Below are 16,569 nucleotides of genomic sequence, written 5' to 3' on the forward strand. Positions count from 1 at the left end.
CATATGCTTTCAAGTCACTGGATGGGATACTATCTCTAGCTATGGCAGTTTCATATTACCTGTACAGCCTCCACTGCCAGTTACTTGAAGCAGTACTGTTTGAAGCACAAAGTTTCATAACACGACTATGCTTTAAGAACATAAGAGGAGCCCCACTGGATCATAAGAAGGCCCATCTAGTCCAGCTTCCTGTGTCTCACAGTGGCCCACCAGATTCCTCAGGGAGCACATAAAACAACAAGAGACCTGCAGCCTGGTGCCCTCCCTTGCATCTGGCATTCTGAGGCAGCCTAGTTCTACAACCAGGAGGTTGTGTGTACCCATCACAGCCTGTAAACTGTGATGGACTTTCCCACCATAAAAGCATCCAGGGTAGATGCCATAAGAACATAAGAACAGCCCCATTGGATCAGGCCATAGGCCCATCTAGTCCAGCTTCCTGTATCTCACAGCAGCCCACCAAATGCCCCAGGGAGCACACCAGATAACAAGAGACCTCATCCTGTGGCAAGGAGTTCCACAGACTACTTCTAAAAGCAAGAGGTTGCACATACTCATCATGGTTTGTAAGCGGTGATGGACTTTTCCTCCAGAAATGTATCCAATCCCCTTTCAAAGGCATCTAGGTCAGGTGCTGTCACCATGTCCTGTGGCAAGGAGTTCCACAGACTACTTTTAAAACAAGGACATTGCACATACACATCACGGCTTGCAACCTGGGACGGACTTTTCCTCCAGAAATGTCCATTCCCCTTTCAAAGAACACCTAGGAAAGGCTCCATCCCCACCTGCTATGGCAGGGAGTTCCACAGACGAATTACACATTGGGTCAAAAAGCATTTGCTTTTCTCTGACTCTCCTGGCACTTGGGTCGAAGATTCTACCCACATTTACCTGGAAGTAACCACCACTGACTACAACGGGGCTTACTTCTAAGTAGACATGCCTAGGACTGGGCCCTTAGGCTACAACTCCAGCCACACTTGCCTGGGAGTAAGCCCCACTGACACAACGGGGCTTACTTCTGAGGAGACCTGCCTGGGGTCGGGCTGCTGAGCTGACGAGCGCACCTGGGCGCCCCTCCTGGCTGCTCTGCAGCCCACCGGGGCAGAGCCCCGCACTCACCCCCGCATGGTGAACTTGGCCACGGCGAGGCGAGAGCCGGCGGCGCTGAGCTCGCTCTGGAAGTCGGCGTCGTTGGCGGAGGCCTTCACCCCCACCATCCCGGCGGCTGAGCGCGACCTGCACAGTCACCGCGGGGAGGGGCACCCGGCATGCACCGCGGCCCCTCGCGCACGCGTCTCCCGGCAGCCCCTGTCCGAGACGGCGCGCGCACGCAGCTCCGCTTCCGGCGAAGGAGCGACACGCCCCCAGGCGTTCTCCCAACCCTTACCTGGGAGTAGGCCCGTAGTCCAATGGGATTACTTCTAAGTAGGCCTCCACAGGCTGGAGCCTTTCCTCCCTTACCTGGGAGTAAGCCCCATAGACTCCAATGGGACTTACTTCTGAGTAGACCTGCACAGCCTGTGTTCTGAGGCTGGAGCCTTTCCTCCCTTACCTGGGAGTAAGACCTGCACAGGCTTGTGCTCTGAGGCTGGACCCTTTCCTCCCCTACCGGGGAGTAAGCCCTATTGACTATCATGGGGCTTCCTTCTGAGTAGACCTACATAGGATTGGACCTGAGCCTTCCAAGCTGCCGCCTGTTCTTTCTGTGCCCATCCCAGCAGCTGCATCTCATCCTGACCACTCCATTGATTCCTGTGGGCCACCAGCACTTCTGGCAGCGGAGGGAGGAGGGAAGGAAGTGGCTGTTGAGCTTTTTGTTTCAATGTAGCCATCCAGTCCATTAGAAAACCAGGTCACTGTTAGCCCGGAAGCGCCCATGACGACCAGGACGGAGACTCTACCCTTCTCCTACCTCTATGAGGTTCCCCACTGACTGCGCTCCCGACTTCACCGCAGCTTGATTGACAGCCTAGCAAGTCTGCCATCTTGGTTTTGGGCAAGGTGGAGCTCATGGAAACCCTGGCGGCCATCTTGCTTTGGGGCACAGAAAGCTCCATAATCTCTGCCACTTCTCCTCCTGGAGTCAGGAGCCACATTAAAGAGGGACATGACTGAAACATACAAAATTATGCAGGGGATGGATAGAGGGAGGCTCTTTCCCCTCATATGGAGTGTCTGTGGAACTCCCTGCCACAGGGAGAGATGCTCTTTCCCTCTCACAACACACCAGAACCAGGGGACAGCCACTCAAACTGAGAGTTGGGAGAATTAGGACAGACAAAAGAAAATATTTCTTTACCCAGCATGTGGTTAATCTGTGGAACTCCTTGCCACGAGATGCGGTGATGGCCTGGATGCCTTTAAAAGGGAATTGGACAGATTTCTGGAGGAAAAGTCCATCACAGGTTATGAGCCGTGATGTGTATGTGCAACCTCCTGATTTTAGAAGCAGACAACCTCAGAATGCCAGATGCAGACCAGGATGCAGCTCTCCTGTCTGTCTTGTGCTCTCCCTGAGGCACCTTGTGGGTTGCTGGACTGATGGGCCTTTGGCCTGATCCAGCAGGGTTCTTCTTATGCATGGCCACAAGCTGCTTTTGAACCCAATGCTATGCACTTCTACTCCGAAGTTCCATTGGAGTCAGTGGGGCTTACTCCCAGGAAAGTGTGGATAGGATTGAGCTGTTCCTCAGAACAGTTGCTGCCCCAATCTCTGACATCTTTTCCAGGGCCTGCAAGGCGAGGGTCTCCGTTTCTGAGAAAGGTTTTCTTCTTTAAAGCATCAAAAATGACCATGGAGGACTCAGGAGTTACCAGCAGGAGGTTCTGAAATCCAGATTGTCGGGGAAAGGAGCTCTTGGCTACAGTGGATGGTGAGGCAGGGGAGGCAGAGCCTCCTTACTGGAGTCCTTCGAAAAGCGCTGCCACCATGGGAGGTGTGGAGTAAGGAGGCAGGGGAGGGAGAGCCTTCGCACAGGAGTGCGGGAGCACTCTCAACCCACAAGCAGAGCAGGGAGGCAGAGGGGCAGGCAGAGCATGTGGGTTGTGAGTGCTTGCCTGCTTCAGGTGCTTTTCGAAGGACTCTGGTGGGGAGGCTCTGCCTCACCTGCCTCCCCACCCACCTGTTCCTGCAGCAAAGACACCTGCAACCTCCTCCCAGGCATGACAGCCTCTCTGGTGGCGCCAACTGGCAGCCTGCCCTCCTGGGGAGGGGGGTCGCGGGCCTCGTGGCCGAGCAGACTCCTCCCAGGAGCGGGTGTGAGTCCGCACCTCCCTGGCAGCAAGCCCCATTGAGTACAACAGGATTTACTTGTGAGTAGACACGGGTAGGCTTGGGCTCTAAGGCTACCACCCTGTCCACACTTACCTGGGAGTAAGCCCTATTGACTATAACTGAATTTACTTCTGAGTAGACCTGCATAGGCTTGGGCTGTAACCCCTTGCGCGAGAGCATCACCTGCTTTCATTCATTTATTCATCATTGCACTGCAGCTGGCCCCGCCCCTCCGCCTCTTCCTCCTCCCTGCTGGTCGGCCGGCCCCGCCCTTCCCGTTTCCATGGCGACCGAGGCCTGCCCGCCCAGGCTCCCCTCCCTCCACGCTCGGCTGAGGCCGCCAAGCACTGCAGAAGCGTGTTGCGACAGCTGCAGTAGGAGCCCGTCAGCTGATTCCCAGCGCCGAGCAGTGGCTGCTGAGGGAGGGAGAAAGCGGGCCCACAGGAGGAGGAGGGTGCCCCAGTCTGCGCCTCTCGGAAGAGGAAGGGGCCTGGACGAGGTACGTGTCCCCTGAGCAGGGCTGCCCTCGCCCCCCAAGGGGAAAGGAGCCTCTCTGGCTTCCTCCTGGTCCTGCAGGGGGTCCCATTCCCCTTCCCCCTTGTTAGAGATAGGTGGGGCTCTTTTAACCCCCCCAGTTCTCTGCACGCCTACCCAGAAGTAAGTCCCATTATAGTCAACGGGGCTTTCTCCCCAGGTAAGTATGGACAGGACTGCAGCCCCATCCTGTGCAGGTCTACTCAGAAGTAACTCCCGGCATACTCAGTGGGGCTTACTCCCATGTAAGTGTGGATAGGATGGCAGTCTTAGTTCCTTTGCCCCCCTGCACAGTTCCCCCTTCCAGTCCCTTCATAAGAGGCACCCCATCTCCATCCCTCCCCCCTCGTTTCATTGTCTTTCCCTCCCCCATTAGGGCCCAATCGTATGCACGTCTACTCAGAAGTAAGCCCCATTATAGTCAATGGGTAATTACTGCCAGGTAAGTGTGGATAGGTTGGCAGCCTTAGATTCTTTCCCCAAGAGAGGCTTTGCCCCCCCCACTGCCCTTTTGTCAGTCCCTCCATCAGAGGAACACCACCTCACCCCCATCTCCACCCCGTCACTTCTTGTTTCATTCTCATTCCCCCTCTCTTCCACCCCCATTAGGGCCCAATCCTATGCATGTCTACTCAGAAGTAAGCCCCATTGGGCTTATTCTTGGATAAGTGTGCATAGGATTGTAGCTTCAGCTCCTTTTCTCAAGAGAAGCTTTGCCTTTCCCACTGCCCTCTTAGTCCCTCCAACAGAAGAAGAACCCCATCTCCACCCTCTCCCAGCCTTACTTGTTGTTTCATTCTCCCTTTCCCCCTCTCTTCCCCCTGTTAGGGCCCAATCCTATGCATGTCTACTCAGAAGTAAGCCCCATTAATGGGGCTTACTAGGATTGCAGGCTCGGCTCCTTTTCTCAAGAGAGGCTTTGCCCCCCCCCCCCACTGCTCTCTTGGCAGTCCCTCCATCAGAGGAACCTGATTTCCACCCCCTCCCTGCCTCACTTCTTGTTTCTTCCCCCCTCTATTTCTCCCCCTTAGGGCCCAATTCTAGGCATGTCTACTCAGAAGTAAGTCCCATTATAGCAAATGGGTCTTACACCCAGGTAAGTGTGGAGAAAAGGACCTGAGGCTGCAAACCTATCAGGAGAGGCTTTGCCCCCTCCTCTTCTCAGTCTCTTCCTCAGAGGGACCCCATTTCCACCCCCTCCCCTCCTTGGTTTGTTCTCCCTCCCCCCCCTCTTTTCCCCCTTGTTAAGACCCAATTCTATGCTTTAACTCAGAAGTAAGCTCCATTATAGTCAATTACAGGTAATCCTATCCACACTTGCAGCCTTGATGAGGTTGTTTTTGTTAGAAGCTGCTCTGTACATAAGAACATAAGAACAGCCCCACTGGATCAGGCCATAGGCCCATCTAGTCCAGCTTCCTGTATCTCACAGCGGCCCACCAAATGCCCCAGGGAGCACACCAGATAACAAGAGACCTCATCTTGGTGCTCTCCCCTACATCTGGCATTCTGACTTAACCCATTCCTAAAATCAGGAGGTTGCGCATACACATCATGGCTTGTACCCCATAATGGATTTTTCCTCCAGAAACTCGTCCAATCCCCTTTTAAAGGCGTCTAGGCTAGACGCCAGCACCACATCCTGTGGCAAGGAGTTCCACAGACCGACCACGCGCTGAGTAAAGAAATATTTTCTTTTGTCTGTCCTAACCCGCCCAACACTCAATTTTAGTGGATGTCCCCTGGTTCTGGTATTATGTGAGAGTGTAAAGAGCATCTCCCTATCCACTCTGTCCATCCCCTGCATAATTTTGTATGTCTCAATCATGTCCCCCCTCAAGCGTCTCTTTTCTAGGCTGAAGAGGCCCAAACGCCGTAGCCTTTCCTCATAAGGAAGGTGCCCCAGCCCCGTAATCATCTTAGTCGCTCTCTTTTGCACCTTTTCCATTTCCACTATGTCTTTTTTGAGATGCGGCGACCAGAACTGGACACAATACTCCAGGTGTGGCCTTACCATCGATTTGTACAACGGCATTATAATACTAGCCGTTTTGTTCTCAATACCCTTCCTAATGATCCCAAGCATAGAATTGGCCTTCTTCACTGCCACCGCACATTGGGTCGACACTTTCATCGACCTGTCCACCACCACCCCAAGATCTCTCTCCTGATCTGTCACAGACAGCTCAGAACCCATCAGCCTATATCTAAAGTTTTGATTTTTTGCCCCAATGTGCATGACTTTACACTTACTGACATTGAAGCGCATCTGCCATTTTGCTGCCCATTCTGCCAGTCTGGAGAGATCCTTCTGGAGCTCCTCACAATCACTTCTGGTCTTTACCACTCGGAAAAGTTTGGTGTCGTCTGCAAACTTAGCCACTTCACTGCTCAACCCTGTCTCCAGGTCATTTATGAAGAGGTTGAAAAGCACCGGTCCCAGGACAGATCCTTGGGGCACACCGCTTTTCACCTCTCTCCATTGTGAAAATTGCCCATTGACACCCACTCTCTGCTTCCTGGCCTCCAACCAGTTCTCAATCCACGAGAGGACCTGTCCTCTAATTCCCTGACTGTGGAGTTTTTTCAGTAGCCTTTGGTGAGGGACCGTGTCAAACGCCTTCTGAAAGTCCAGATATATAATGTCCACGGGTTCTCCCACATCCACATGCCTGTTGACCTTTTCAAAGAATTCTATAAGGTTCGTGAGGCAAGACTTACCCTTACAGAAGCCATGCTGACTCTCCCTCAGCAAGGCCTGTTCGTCTATGTGTTTTGAGATCCTATCTTTGATGAGGCATTCCACCATCTTACCCGGTATGGATGTTAGGCTGACCGGCCTATAGTTTCCCGGGTCCCCCCTCTTTCCCTTTTTAAAAATAGGCGTGACATTTGCTATCCTCCAATCTTCTGGCACTGTGGCCGTTTTGAGGGACAAGTTGCATACCTTAGTCAAGAGATCTGCAACTTCATTCTTCAATTCCTTAATAACCCTTGGGTGTATGCCATCAGGGCCCGGTGACTTATTGATCTTTAATTTATCAATGAGGTCTGAAACATCTTCTCTTTTAACCTCTATCTGACTTAACTCCTCGGTTAGGAGGGGCCGTTCGGGTAGCGGTATCTGCCCGAGGTCTTCTGCCGTGAAGACAGATGCAAAGAACTCATTTAATTTCTCTGCCATCTCTAAGTCTCCTTTTATCTCCCCTTTCCCTCCCTCACCATCCAGAGGGCCAACCGCTTCTCTGGCGGGTTTCCTGCTTCTAACATATTTGAAGAAGCTTTTATTATTCCCCTTAATGTTGCTGGCCATGCGTTCCTCATAGTCTCGCTTGGCCTCCCCTATCACCTTCTTACATTTCTTTTGCCACAGTTTATGTTCCTTTTTATTCTCTTCATTAGGGCAAGACTTCCATTTACGGAAGGAAGCTTCCTTGCCCTTCACAGCCTCTCTAACTTGGCTGGTTAGCCATGCGGGCACCTTCCTGGATTTAGTGGAACCCTTCTTTCTTTGCGGTATACACCTCTGCTGGGCCTCTATTACTGTTGTTTTAAGCAGCCTCCATGCATTCTGGAGAGACTGGACTCTTTTTACCCTCCCTTTCAACCTCCTTCTAACCAGCCTCCTCATTTGAGGGAAGTCCGCCCGTCAGAAGTCAAGGGTTTTTGTTAGAGATTTGCCTGGTATTCTTCCCCCAACGTGCACGTCAAAACGGATCGCAGCATGATCACTGTTCCCCAATGGCTCAGTAACGTTTACATCTCTAACCAGGTCCTGCGTACCGCACAAAATTAAATCCAGAGTCACCTGTCCTCTGGTGGGCTCCGTGACTAGCTGATCTAAGCCACAGTCATTCAGCACGTCAAGAAATCCGGTTTCCTTATCGTGACCAGAACACAAATTGACCCAGTCAATATGAGGATAATTGAAGTCCCCCATGATTACAACCCTGTCCTTCCTTGTCACCTTCCTTGTCACCTCCCTGATCTGTTTCCTCATTTCAAGGTCCCCATCAGATTTCTGGTCTGGAGGACGATAGCACGCCCCCAGTATTACATCGCTGCACAAGCCTGGTAATTTACTGTACTGTACTGTAATTTAATGTACTGGGCCTCCAAGAGGAATTTAACTGGGGGTTAAAAGTTTCTTTTGGGCCACTTCCCAAAGCTGTGAGGGGGGGGTGGTGACATGGGTGGGCAGAGCAGGGGTGGGAAGGGGGCAAAACATGGCAGGGGGAGAGTGACAACAGCTTTGGAGCCCAGGTCTACTGAGCTTCCCAATACAGAGCCCAGGTCTACCTGCCTGTGCAGTGTCAGCAGCTCGGTACAGTAATATGGAAAACCCAACGAACTCCTAAGTCTCTCTAAAATCTTTTAAATATAGAAAATCATTGTGGAAAACTAGCATCATGGCATTTAGGTTCATGTCAGAATGGAAGGTGTCCTGTGTGTATCAGAACTTACATTTGCAACAGCTGTAGTCCTGTAGCTATATTCCTGAGCCTCCTATGCACTCCTTCATGGTTAGCGTATCCACAAGCTCCTAGCAGGTTAGTTTCCTCCTAGATTTGACATGGTGTTAAGGAGTGTCATCTATGCATTCCTTGGGCATACAATATGCCCAATGTATATGAATTGTGGCAGCAGTCACTGCAAGACATTCTTGGTAGCACCCCCAGCATCCTGCATGGGCAGCAAGTCCAGGTGAGATTGTAAAATGTAAGATCCCAGGAAATTTCTGGGCCCCTCCTTTAGCTCCTGGGCCAAAGGGGTACAAAAGGGGTACTTGGTACAAAAGGGGTACAAATTAACTCTCTTATGCCCTTCTCATGGGCCTTGTCTCTGAGAGACCCATCAGCTGAGTTAGGAAGTCAGCTGAACTTTTTTTAGAATCGAATATAAATAAATATGCCTCTTGCTTTCATTTGCAAGTGTGAGCAAGCCCTACTGCAAGTGCTGGAGTGCCCCTTCCCATTCTTAGGACTATTCTATTGTAGGTGGCCTTAGGCACCTACTTGTGCTTAAGCTTCCCCACCACCACTTTGCTGTGATCTGGCCTTGGTCTCTACCAAGACCAAGTACTTGGTACCTCCCCCCATCCCTGCTCTGGTGATAAGCCTGACTCTTCCTTTTGACATGGTGATAAGCTTTTGTACATCCACCCTAATGTGAGTTCCTTCCTTTTTTTGGCAGATGCTACTTCCCATCAAGGAAACCCTTACCTTAAATGGCAACAAGTGTTGCTATTAACATAGAGAGCTGGTGCGTAATTTTGGTTGCCTTTAAACCCAAAGTAGAAACTCTTGGATGTTCAGTTTCTCAGCAGATCAACCTGTTGTTGCATCTCTACAGGCATGGTGAAACTGGTCAGAAGCTAATGCTTTGAATGAACTTCCTTCAAAGGATTTGAAGTGGGACGTTTTGAAAAAAGCATATATTTCATGGCTGTTCACAGGCCATTTTTGCTTTGCTGGGGTAGGACAACAGGCAGCATACAGTAACATTCCCACAGACAGGTTCACTTTCAATAGGATACTCTCTAACACAGGGCTGTCAAACATAAGGCCTGGGGGCCGGATGCAGCCCTCGAAAGTATTTTATCCGGCTCTCAGCTTCTGAGCAGTGCTGAGGTGTTACTGCTGAAAGGGCAGTCCACATGAAAATTGGGCTGTCCCTTATCTTGAAATGTGATCAAGATTTGCATGTTTTCTCTTCTGTCATTTGCAGCTAAGTGAGAAAAAGTGTTTATTTTTGGTTATGACCTGTTTAATGACATCACTTTCGGCCCTCAACAGACATGATGAAGGCTATTCAATCCTCTGTATGAAATGAGTTTGACACCCCTGCTCTAACACCCCCCCCCCCCCGTGAGTCTGCAAATATTTGGTCTATTTTTGCACTTACAATACAAGTGCACTTGCACTTGCAAGACAGATGGTGGCCACTGTCATTTTTGTAGGGTATGGCAGACTTCACACTTCCACCTGTGAAATGAGACACCCTGTTCTTCTTTCATGTGTTACTGTGCGTATAAACCTTCTGTTATAATCTTTTAAGAGAAATGGCCTTTTCCTGTGGGTTGTGCATTGGAAGGTGATACTCTCTTTTCTAGGGCAGTGGGTCAGACTGATAGAGTGGCGGATATTCTTTTTAAGTTCTTCCAGGTCCCCCCCCCTTCCCACTCAATGCTACTTCCTTACCTCTAAAAAAAAATGCCCAGCTTGTAAGGATGTCAAGAGTTGATTGAATGGGATGCTGCACACACACCCATCTCCTAATATGTGCTCTTGATTGATTGTTCTATTTAGAATATGGTGGTCATAACTTGTAAACTGAGTAGAAACTAAGAAATGTATTGCTTGCCAGTTCTTTACCTGCTTCACATTGGAGCTCTGTCCTTGGCCATTTCTTGTTTCAGCAGCAACTACATTGGTGTTAATACTGAGATCATGAGACATAGTTAATTGTAATGCAGTAGCTGTTTCTTCATATATTTGTTCTGTTTTATCAAGTGTGAGTCTTATATGTTGATCGATTGTGATATTGAGAGAGTGCTGTGGTGGTGAGCTACTTCAGACTGCATAAGAAAAACATGTATTTAAAAAAAAACATAAAATATTGGAGTGAATTATTTTTTTGTGTATGGGTTTGAGGGAGTATGTTTCCTAGTAGGCTAGCAGTTAAGTATCTGCAGTATGCTGCATGCTGTGACTGGACTGTAATCAAGACAATGTGGGAGAAATCTGGTAGCAGGGAAAGAGGGCTGCATAAGTTGGCCCATGTAGACGGAGAGACACAGGGCCATAATGCAGCCTTCCAGTATAGGCTCTTCCTGAATTCTTCTCTACTCAGATTCAGCACCTTCCTTATTGGGCCATCTGGGATTACAGAGAACTAAATTATGCTGAGAAGGTGACCTGAATTAATTGGTACAAATATACCAGAAGGCTGTTTTGTCCTCTAGTTGGTGGTTAGCTTGTCAATTTAATTTTCATTGTTCTAACATCCAGAAAACATAATCTTAGAAAAAGTTGTTGTTGTTTTCACATTTCCTCACATTAGGTTTAAATTGGATAAAGCAGTTAATTAAAACATGTAATTTTTTCATAACTGTTATTCTGTTGTCCCAAACCCATGGGCATGTCACCACTGTTAAACAGTCACTGGCCTTGCTCAGGGAGTGCGGGCCGCACCAGGTGATGTGCTGGGGGGTGATGCGCCCTGGGGAGGACGCGCTAACATTGCGAGGTTAGGAGCTACTGCGTCATGCCATACACCGTTGGATGCAGAATGGCTGGCGGAGTGCAGTGCAAAACACAGAATTGTAATAGCTCCTTTTGTTCAAAAGTTATGGCCAAAAAACCGGAAGGAAAAAATTCATGGAGCCCTATGGAAAGCGAAAGTGAGCTGTATCGCGTGTTTACTCCTGAGTAGGTGAACTTGTCATAGTCTGTCAGAAAGGGCAGGCTAAGAGGAATCCAACAACACCAGAATGGTCCTGATCAAATGAATGCAGCCCCCCAAAAACACTGGAGAAGCTCCCCCCACCCAGCTGCGAGTCTGAGCCTGAAATGAAGCCACTTGGCCATGTTTACTCGTGAGTAGGTGGGCTTGCCTTAGTCCAGGCAGGTTGAGAGGTTCCAAGGACGTCAGAATGGTCCAATCCAATGAGTGCATCCCCCAAAAACACCAGAGAAGGAGGTGCCTCCCTCCCAGCTGAGCCCTATGGAAAGTAAAGCAGCCTCACAGTCTTGTTTACTCGTGAGTAGGTAGACATGCCTTGGCTGGTGGTCAGGCCAGGCAAAGGGGAATGTGAGGAGACCAGAAGGGTCCTGATCCATTGGAGCTGGAGTGCAACAGAAGGCAGCCCCCCCCCCAAAAAAAAAAAACCAACAACAACAAAAAAGAGGCTTGAATGGTAAGGGGAAAGTTTTCTATTTTGCACCTGTGAAGCCAGGTGGATCTTTATTCTGATGTGCCTGAAATAGAAGTACTTTAAACTGGGCACTGGGAGGGCTGAAGAGCTCACTGATTTTTTTGGGGGGGTTGTTACTGCAGGCAGACTACAGAGTAAGCTCCATTGACCACTATGGGACTTACTTCAGAGTAGACATGCATAGGATTGGACTCACAGGCTACAATCCTACCCACACGTTCCTCAGAGTAAGCCCCATTGACTACTATGGGACTTACTTCAGAGTAGAAATGCATAGGAATGGGCTCACAGGCTGCAATCCTACCCACACTTTCCTGAGAGTAAGCCCCATTGACCACAGTAGGACTTACTTCAGAGTAGATTCACTTGGTGGAACAGAACTGGCTCCCCCTTATTTAATTATTTTTTATTTTAATTTAATTATTTATTTTAATTTGCTTGATGATGTCACTTCTTGCCATGACATCACTTCCAATGGGTCATGGACAGATTCTCATTCTAAAAAGTGGGTCCCAGTGCTAAAAGTTTGAGAACTGCTGCAGTAATGTGTTAGTAAGTTGACAGGGGTGTGTGTGTGTGTGTGTGTGTGTGTGTGAGAGAGAGAGAGAGAGAGAGAGAGAGAGAGAGAGAGAGAGAGACTCTACAAGTTTCCAAAATCACTAAAATCAGAATTTGGAGGAATAAGACCATCATGTTATATATCAGTCAATGTGTACTTTCATACAGAATGCAATGAAACAAACCACACTGTAATATCTGTGTTATAACAAAAGGTACAACGAAAAAAACGGTGGAGGTGGGGCAATAGTACATCACCATGCCCACCTGGGGCATTGCCCTGCGCACTACATGGGGTGACGCACAGGCCTCCCGCACCGGGTGACACAAATCCTAGTAACGCCACTGTAAACAGTCAGTTAATTAGTTTGCATATATCCATTCCTAATAAGATATGCATCGAGTTGCATTTAAGATCACCCAAATTCAGGATCTACTTTTTAGAAATGCTAAGCCCAATCCTGTACATACTTGTCAAAAAGTAAATTTCACTGAGTTGGAGTCCAAAGTAAGTATGCCTTAGTCGGTTTTTGTGGAACTTGAATGACAAAGGTGGAAAAACTAAATATCTTGGATTTAATAATATGCATCATGGAAGTGTTGAAGTCACCATCATTCCAGGTCACCATAATTTCATTCAAGGTGGTGGTACATCTTAGGACAGCATAGCCAAGGGCAGGAATAGACACTGCACAGTTTTGTGGACCTCTTGAAAAATTAATGAACTGTCAAAATTTCAGTGTTCCCAGGGTGCCTCAAAATTCTGAAAGGGACAAGCAGAAGTGCCACTGTGACTCCTAGAAAAGCTGATGAGCATGAGGCTGGAGGTAGAGAGAAGTGACACAGAAGAGGATGTGAAAGTTGGACAGAGAGGTGACGCAGCATGTTTGATAGGTAGACTGTGGTTCTAGGAAATTATTGGTGCTAGGGTTGTAGTAGATGGGTGAACATGGTGAGTCACTATACTGTGCAATCTAGAAAGCTCATTGTGTGCACTCAACCCAGCTCCTACATGCCTAGAACCCTGGCTGCAGCTTCTTCATTGCAGATTGACATGTTTGGAGGGGGAGAGTTCGTAGGAGGTAAGTGAAGAAGTTTGCTTATCTTTTCCCCCATTTCAGCTACTCTTTTCTCAACTGAGTTGTCCTGGGGCCAGTTTGCAGAGTTGAGAAGGGAAGAACAGAGCTCTGTGAAGGAAGTAACAGGGAAAAAGCAGTAGGAACGCCAAACGTCCTCTCCTGCTATACTGTTTGTTGCTTCTTTTCTGCAAATCATCCCACTTCCTGATGCTTTGCAATGAGAAGCTGTTTGTGCAGTTCCCAGATGTGGGTTTGCAACTGAGTATGTTATTCTGACCTTTTGCTGGAATGAGTTTCATTGACCTGCTTTGTGGTCATTGTCTCCACCCCCTCTTCAAATGGTGTATTTGTGATATTAAACTTTCCTACACTGTGTTCCTAAGCATTTTAGTTTGTTCGATAAAGGGCGCAGTCCTAACCCCTTATGTCAGTGCTTTCCAGCACTGACATAAGGGAAATGCAGCTCTGAGGTCAGGGAACAAACATTTCCTTACTTTGAGGAGGCCTCTGTGAGTGACACCCAACTGCAGGATGCAGCATATGTCCAGTTGGCATCGCTATGCCAGTGCTGGAGAGCACTGACATAAGCGGTTAGGATTGCGCCTTTAGTCTCAAGTAAGTATACAGTATATAGAATTGCAACCTTATAAGAGTGTTCAAATATACTTTTTGTGATGATTAATATACATAACTTTTTAAAATTAGGGGCATAAAAATAAACTCAGTTGACCACCATGTGTGAGCAGAACTTGAGATTGCTGTATTAAGGAAAGAAGAGCTTGAGCCACAAGTGTGTTGTGACAGTTTGAAAAAGTGCATTTTTCTTTATGTGAAGCTAAAAAGAACTTCTAAGCCACATCATAACAAGTACAAGAATAACTCATTGTAAGAGTTATTCTATAAAAAGTGTCTTGTGTAATCACTGTAAACAGCAGGTTGCTTGAAGCAACACATCCTATTAATGAACGAATGATAATTTATGTCCCAGAGTGGCTGCAGTTAGGGGTTAATTTTGCAAAGACTTGCCATCCAATCTTGTGTACCTGGAGGTGAGTCTTGCTGAGTTTGTTGGAACTTATTCCCACATAAGTGTAGTTAGAGTTGTTCATGTTGGACTGCAAAGTGTAATATCTTAATGGATGTGAATTCTGGAAGGATAGAACCTCTACCAGAATGCAAAAAGGAGCTGCATCCCTTTGAGGAGACCAGGTGGTAGAATTGCTGACAAAGCAGTTAATCTGTGTTAGCTCTAAGCATAGGGTATTCATTGTGTAAAGTCATGACCTGCAGTAGTTCTCACAGAGAACTGGTTTGCCACAGAAGCCTCCATACAATCAGCAAAAAGTTCGGATGACTGAAAAACTTGTAATGTAACTTCCTTCTGAGGGTTTGAGTATGTGTCCTGCTAATAGAACATGTTTAGGAAAAACATAGCAATATATTTCTTAAACGCTATACTTACAAGGATTTCAGATATTCATTTGAAATGATTACCCTTAAGTATTAAATATTGGGCAGTTTCTGTTGCTTCGTATTTGGAAATGATTGCAATACTTCCCATGTGGGAAAATATATAGAAGAAATAAATGAATGCACAAATTAGCTCACAGTTGTGTTTGCTGGCTTATTATCAGAGTTCCTTCCCTCAATTGTGGGAGGGGGGGATTACCCTTATAAATTGCAGCATAGGTAATTTTCCAGGTCAGTTCAATCCTTGGCCCTCCCGCTGATAATGATGGCCTGATTACCGATTCCTGCTATGACTTCATCTCCATGGTAACCATGACTGAAACTGCCTACTTAATTTTCTAAAAGCCTTTAAACTGGGCAAGCTCAAAACACTGATTGAGATTTTTATTTGCAGCGTTTTGCCAAAAAGCAGGCACTTTTCACATTAAATATAACAGGGCCTTCAGTTTTACCCTTATTTTCTCTACTTGCACAGCACTCCCAATAAGTACAATGACCAAAAACCGTTTTTTTGTCAGTGTGCGTACAGTATCTTCCTTCTGATTATCCTGTTTTTCAGAATTATTGGAGGGGACTTAGCCATTTTGACGATATACATATGTCATAATTCAGGATCTGTTTTTATCTAAATACAGTTGAATGTTTCTGAATTCTCCTGTTAACACCTGAATTGAACATTATCGCTACAAAGCGACTTCAATCTTTTGTTACTAGACATTTGGGCATTGCAGAAGGTCTTGTTTAATTCTCTAGTTGTTGATTCTTCAAGCCAATTCTCCTTGTGTGTGTATGCATTCATATGTACCTATCCAAATTGGTGCTATGCTTATATAGTCGTAAAATTTACTCAGTGTGTAGTGAAAGGCAGGAAACATGTGATTGGGTGTATTGCATGCCCTTGAGTTTGACTGTTATACTTCAATTTTTATCTCCATTATAAGTTACTTTATTGGAGGTTATTACTGCATACTTGTACTAGTTTGCAAGGATATACCTATTTTGGTACTCTGCATGTTGTAAGCAAGGCCGTAGTTTTTTGTATAATATTGAAAACCCAAGGTTTTGTCACACAGTAGTTTGATCAACAGAACCCTGAATGAGACGGTTTAGATAGGGATAGGTTTGATTGTCAGTGGCTGGGGTCACCTGGGGGAAACAGCCTGTTAAACTTCTATTCCTGTGGTGTTCCCAAATGCCCCCTTTTATTTTCTGCCATACTGACTACCATTTATTCCCTTTTATTCCCATTTATTCCCTGAGTCCCTTTTAGGGAGAAGGGCGGGATACAAATAAAGTTTATTATTATTATTATTATTATTATTATTATTATTATTATTATTATTATTATTATTATTATTCACTTGTGATGAGGCCAGTATCCCCCCTCCATTCCCGACACTCTGGGGCCCCAGCCTGTTCTAATAGGTATTCCACTATGGGGTACAATGTATCTCTTTTGCAGAGCATTGCTGCAAACAACCTCATCTTTGCAATATTTATTTGTAATTTTATAATGTATACTATCTCTCTTCAAATAACAAAACCTGGTGCTCAGGGTGGTGGTTTGCAACACATACATGCATAATAAAGTCACATGCTGAAATCACAGTAGCATAAATAAAAGTCAAAAACAGCAGCTAAAAACATAAGAAATGTAAAAAGGTTCAGCTGTCTCATCCCCCCCCCCGTAACCTCAAAAGCCATTTGAAATT

At 47.1% G+C, this 16,569-nt stretch overlaps 2 protein-coding genes across 6 annotated transcripts in view; one reads left to right on the plus strand and one right to left on the minus strand.

The window, feature by feature from the left end:
* The window catches only part of TXNL1 (thioredoxin like 1), a 30,114-nt gene extending 28,829 nt beyond the window's left edge, over nt 1–1,285 (minus strand). For both annotated transcript variants that reach the window (XM_066615242.1, XM_066615241.1), the window contains exon 1: nt 1,126–1,285. In XM_066615242.1, the coding sequence (XP_066471339.1) occupies nt 1,126–1,223 (98 nt within the window). In that variant the 5' untranslated portion in view covers nt 1,224–1,285. The remainder of the gene's footprint in view (nt 1–1,125) is intronic.
* Nucleotides 1,286–3,698: 2,413 nt separating this feature from the next.
* The window catches only part of WDR7 (WD repeat domain 7), a 240,268-nt gene continuing 227,397 nt past the window's right edge, over nt 3,699–16,569 (plus strand). For all 4 annotated transcript variants that reach the window (XM_066615954.1, XM_066615955.1, XM_066615956.1 and 1 more), the window contains exon 1: nt 3,699–3,779. The gene's annotated coding sequence lies outside the window, so the exon portion shown is untranslated. The remainder of the gene's footprint in view (nt 3,780–16,569) is intronic.

Source organism: Tiliqua scincoides, chromosome 2 (assembly GCF_035046505.1).
Source record: "Tiliqua scincoides isolate rTilSci1 chromosome 2, rTilSci1.hap2, whole genome shotgun sequence".
Classification (NCBI taxonomy): Eukaryota; Metazoa; Chordata; class Lepidosauria; order Squamata; family Scincidae; genus Tiliqua; species Tiliqua scincoides.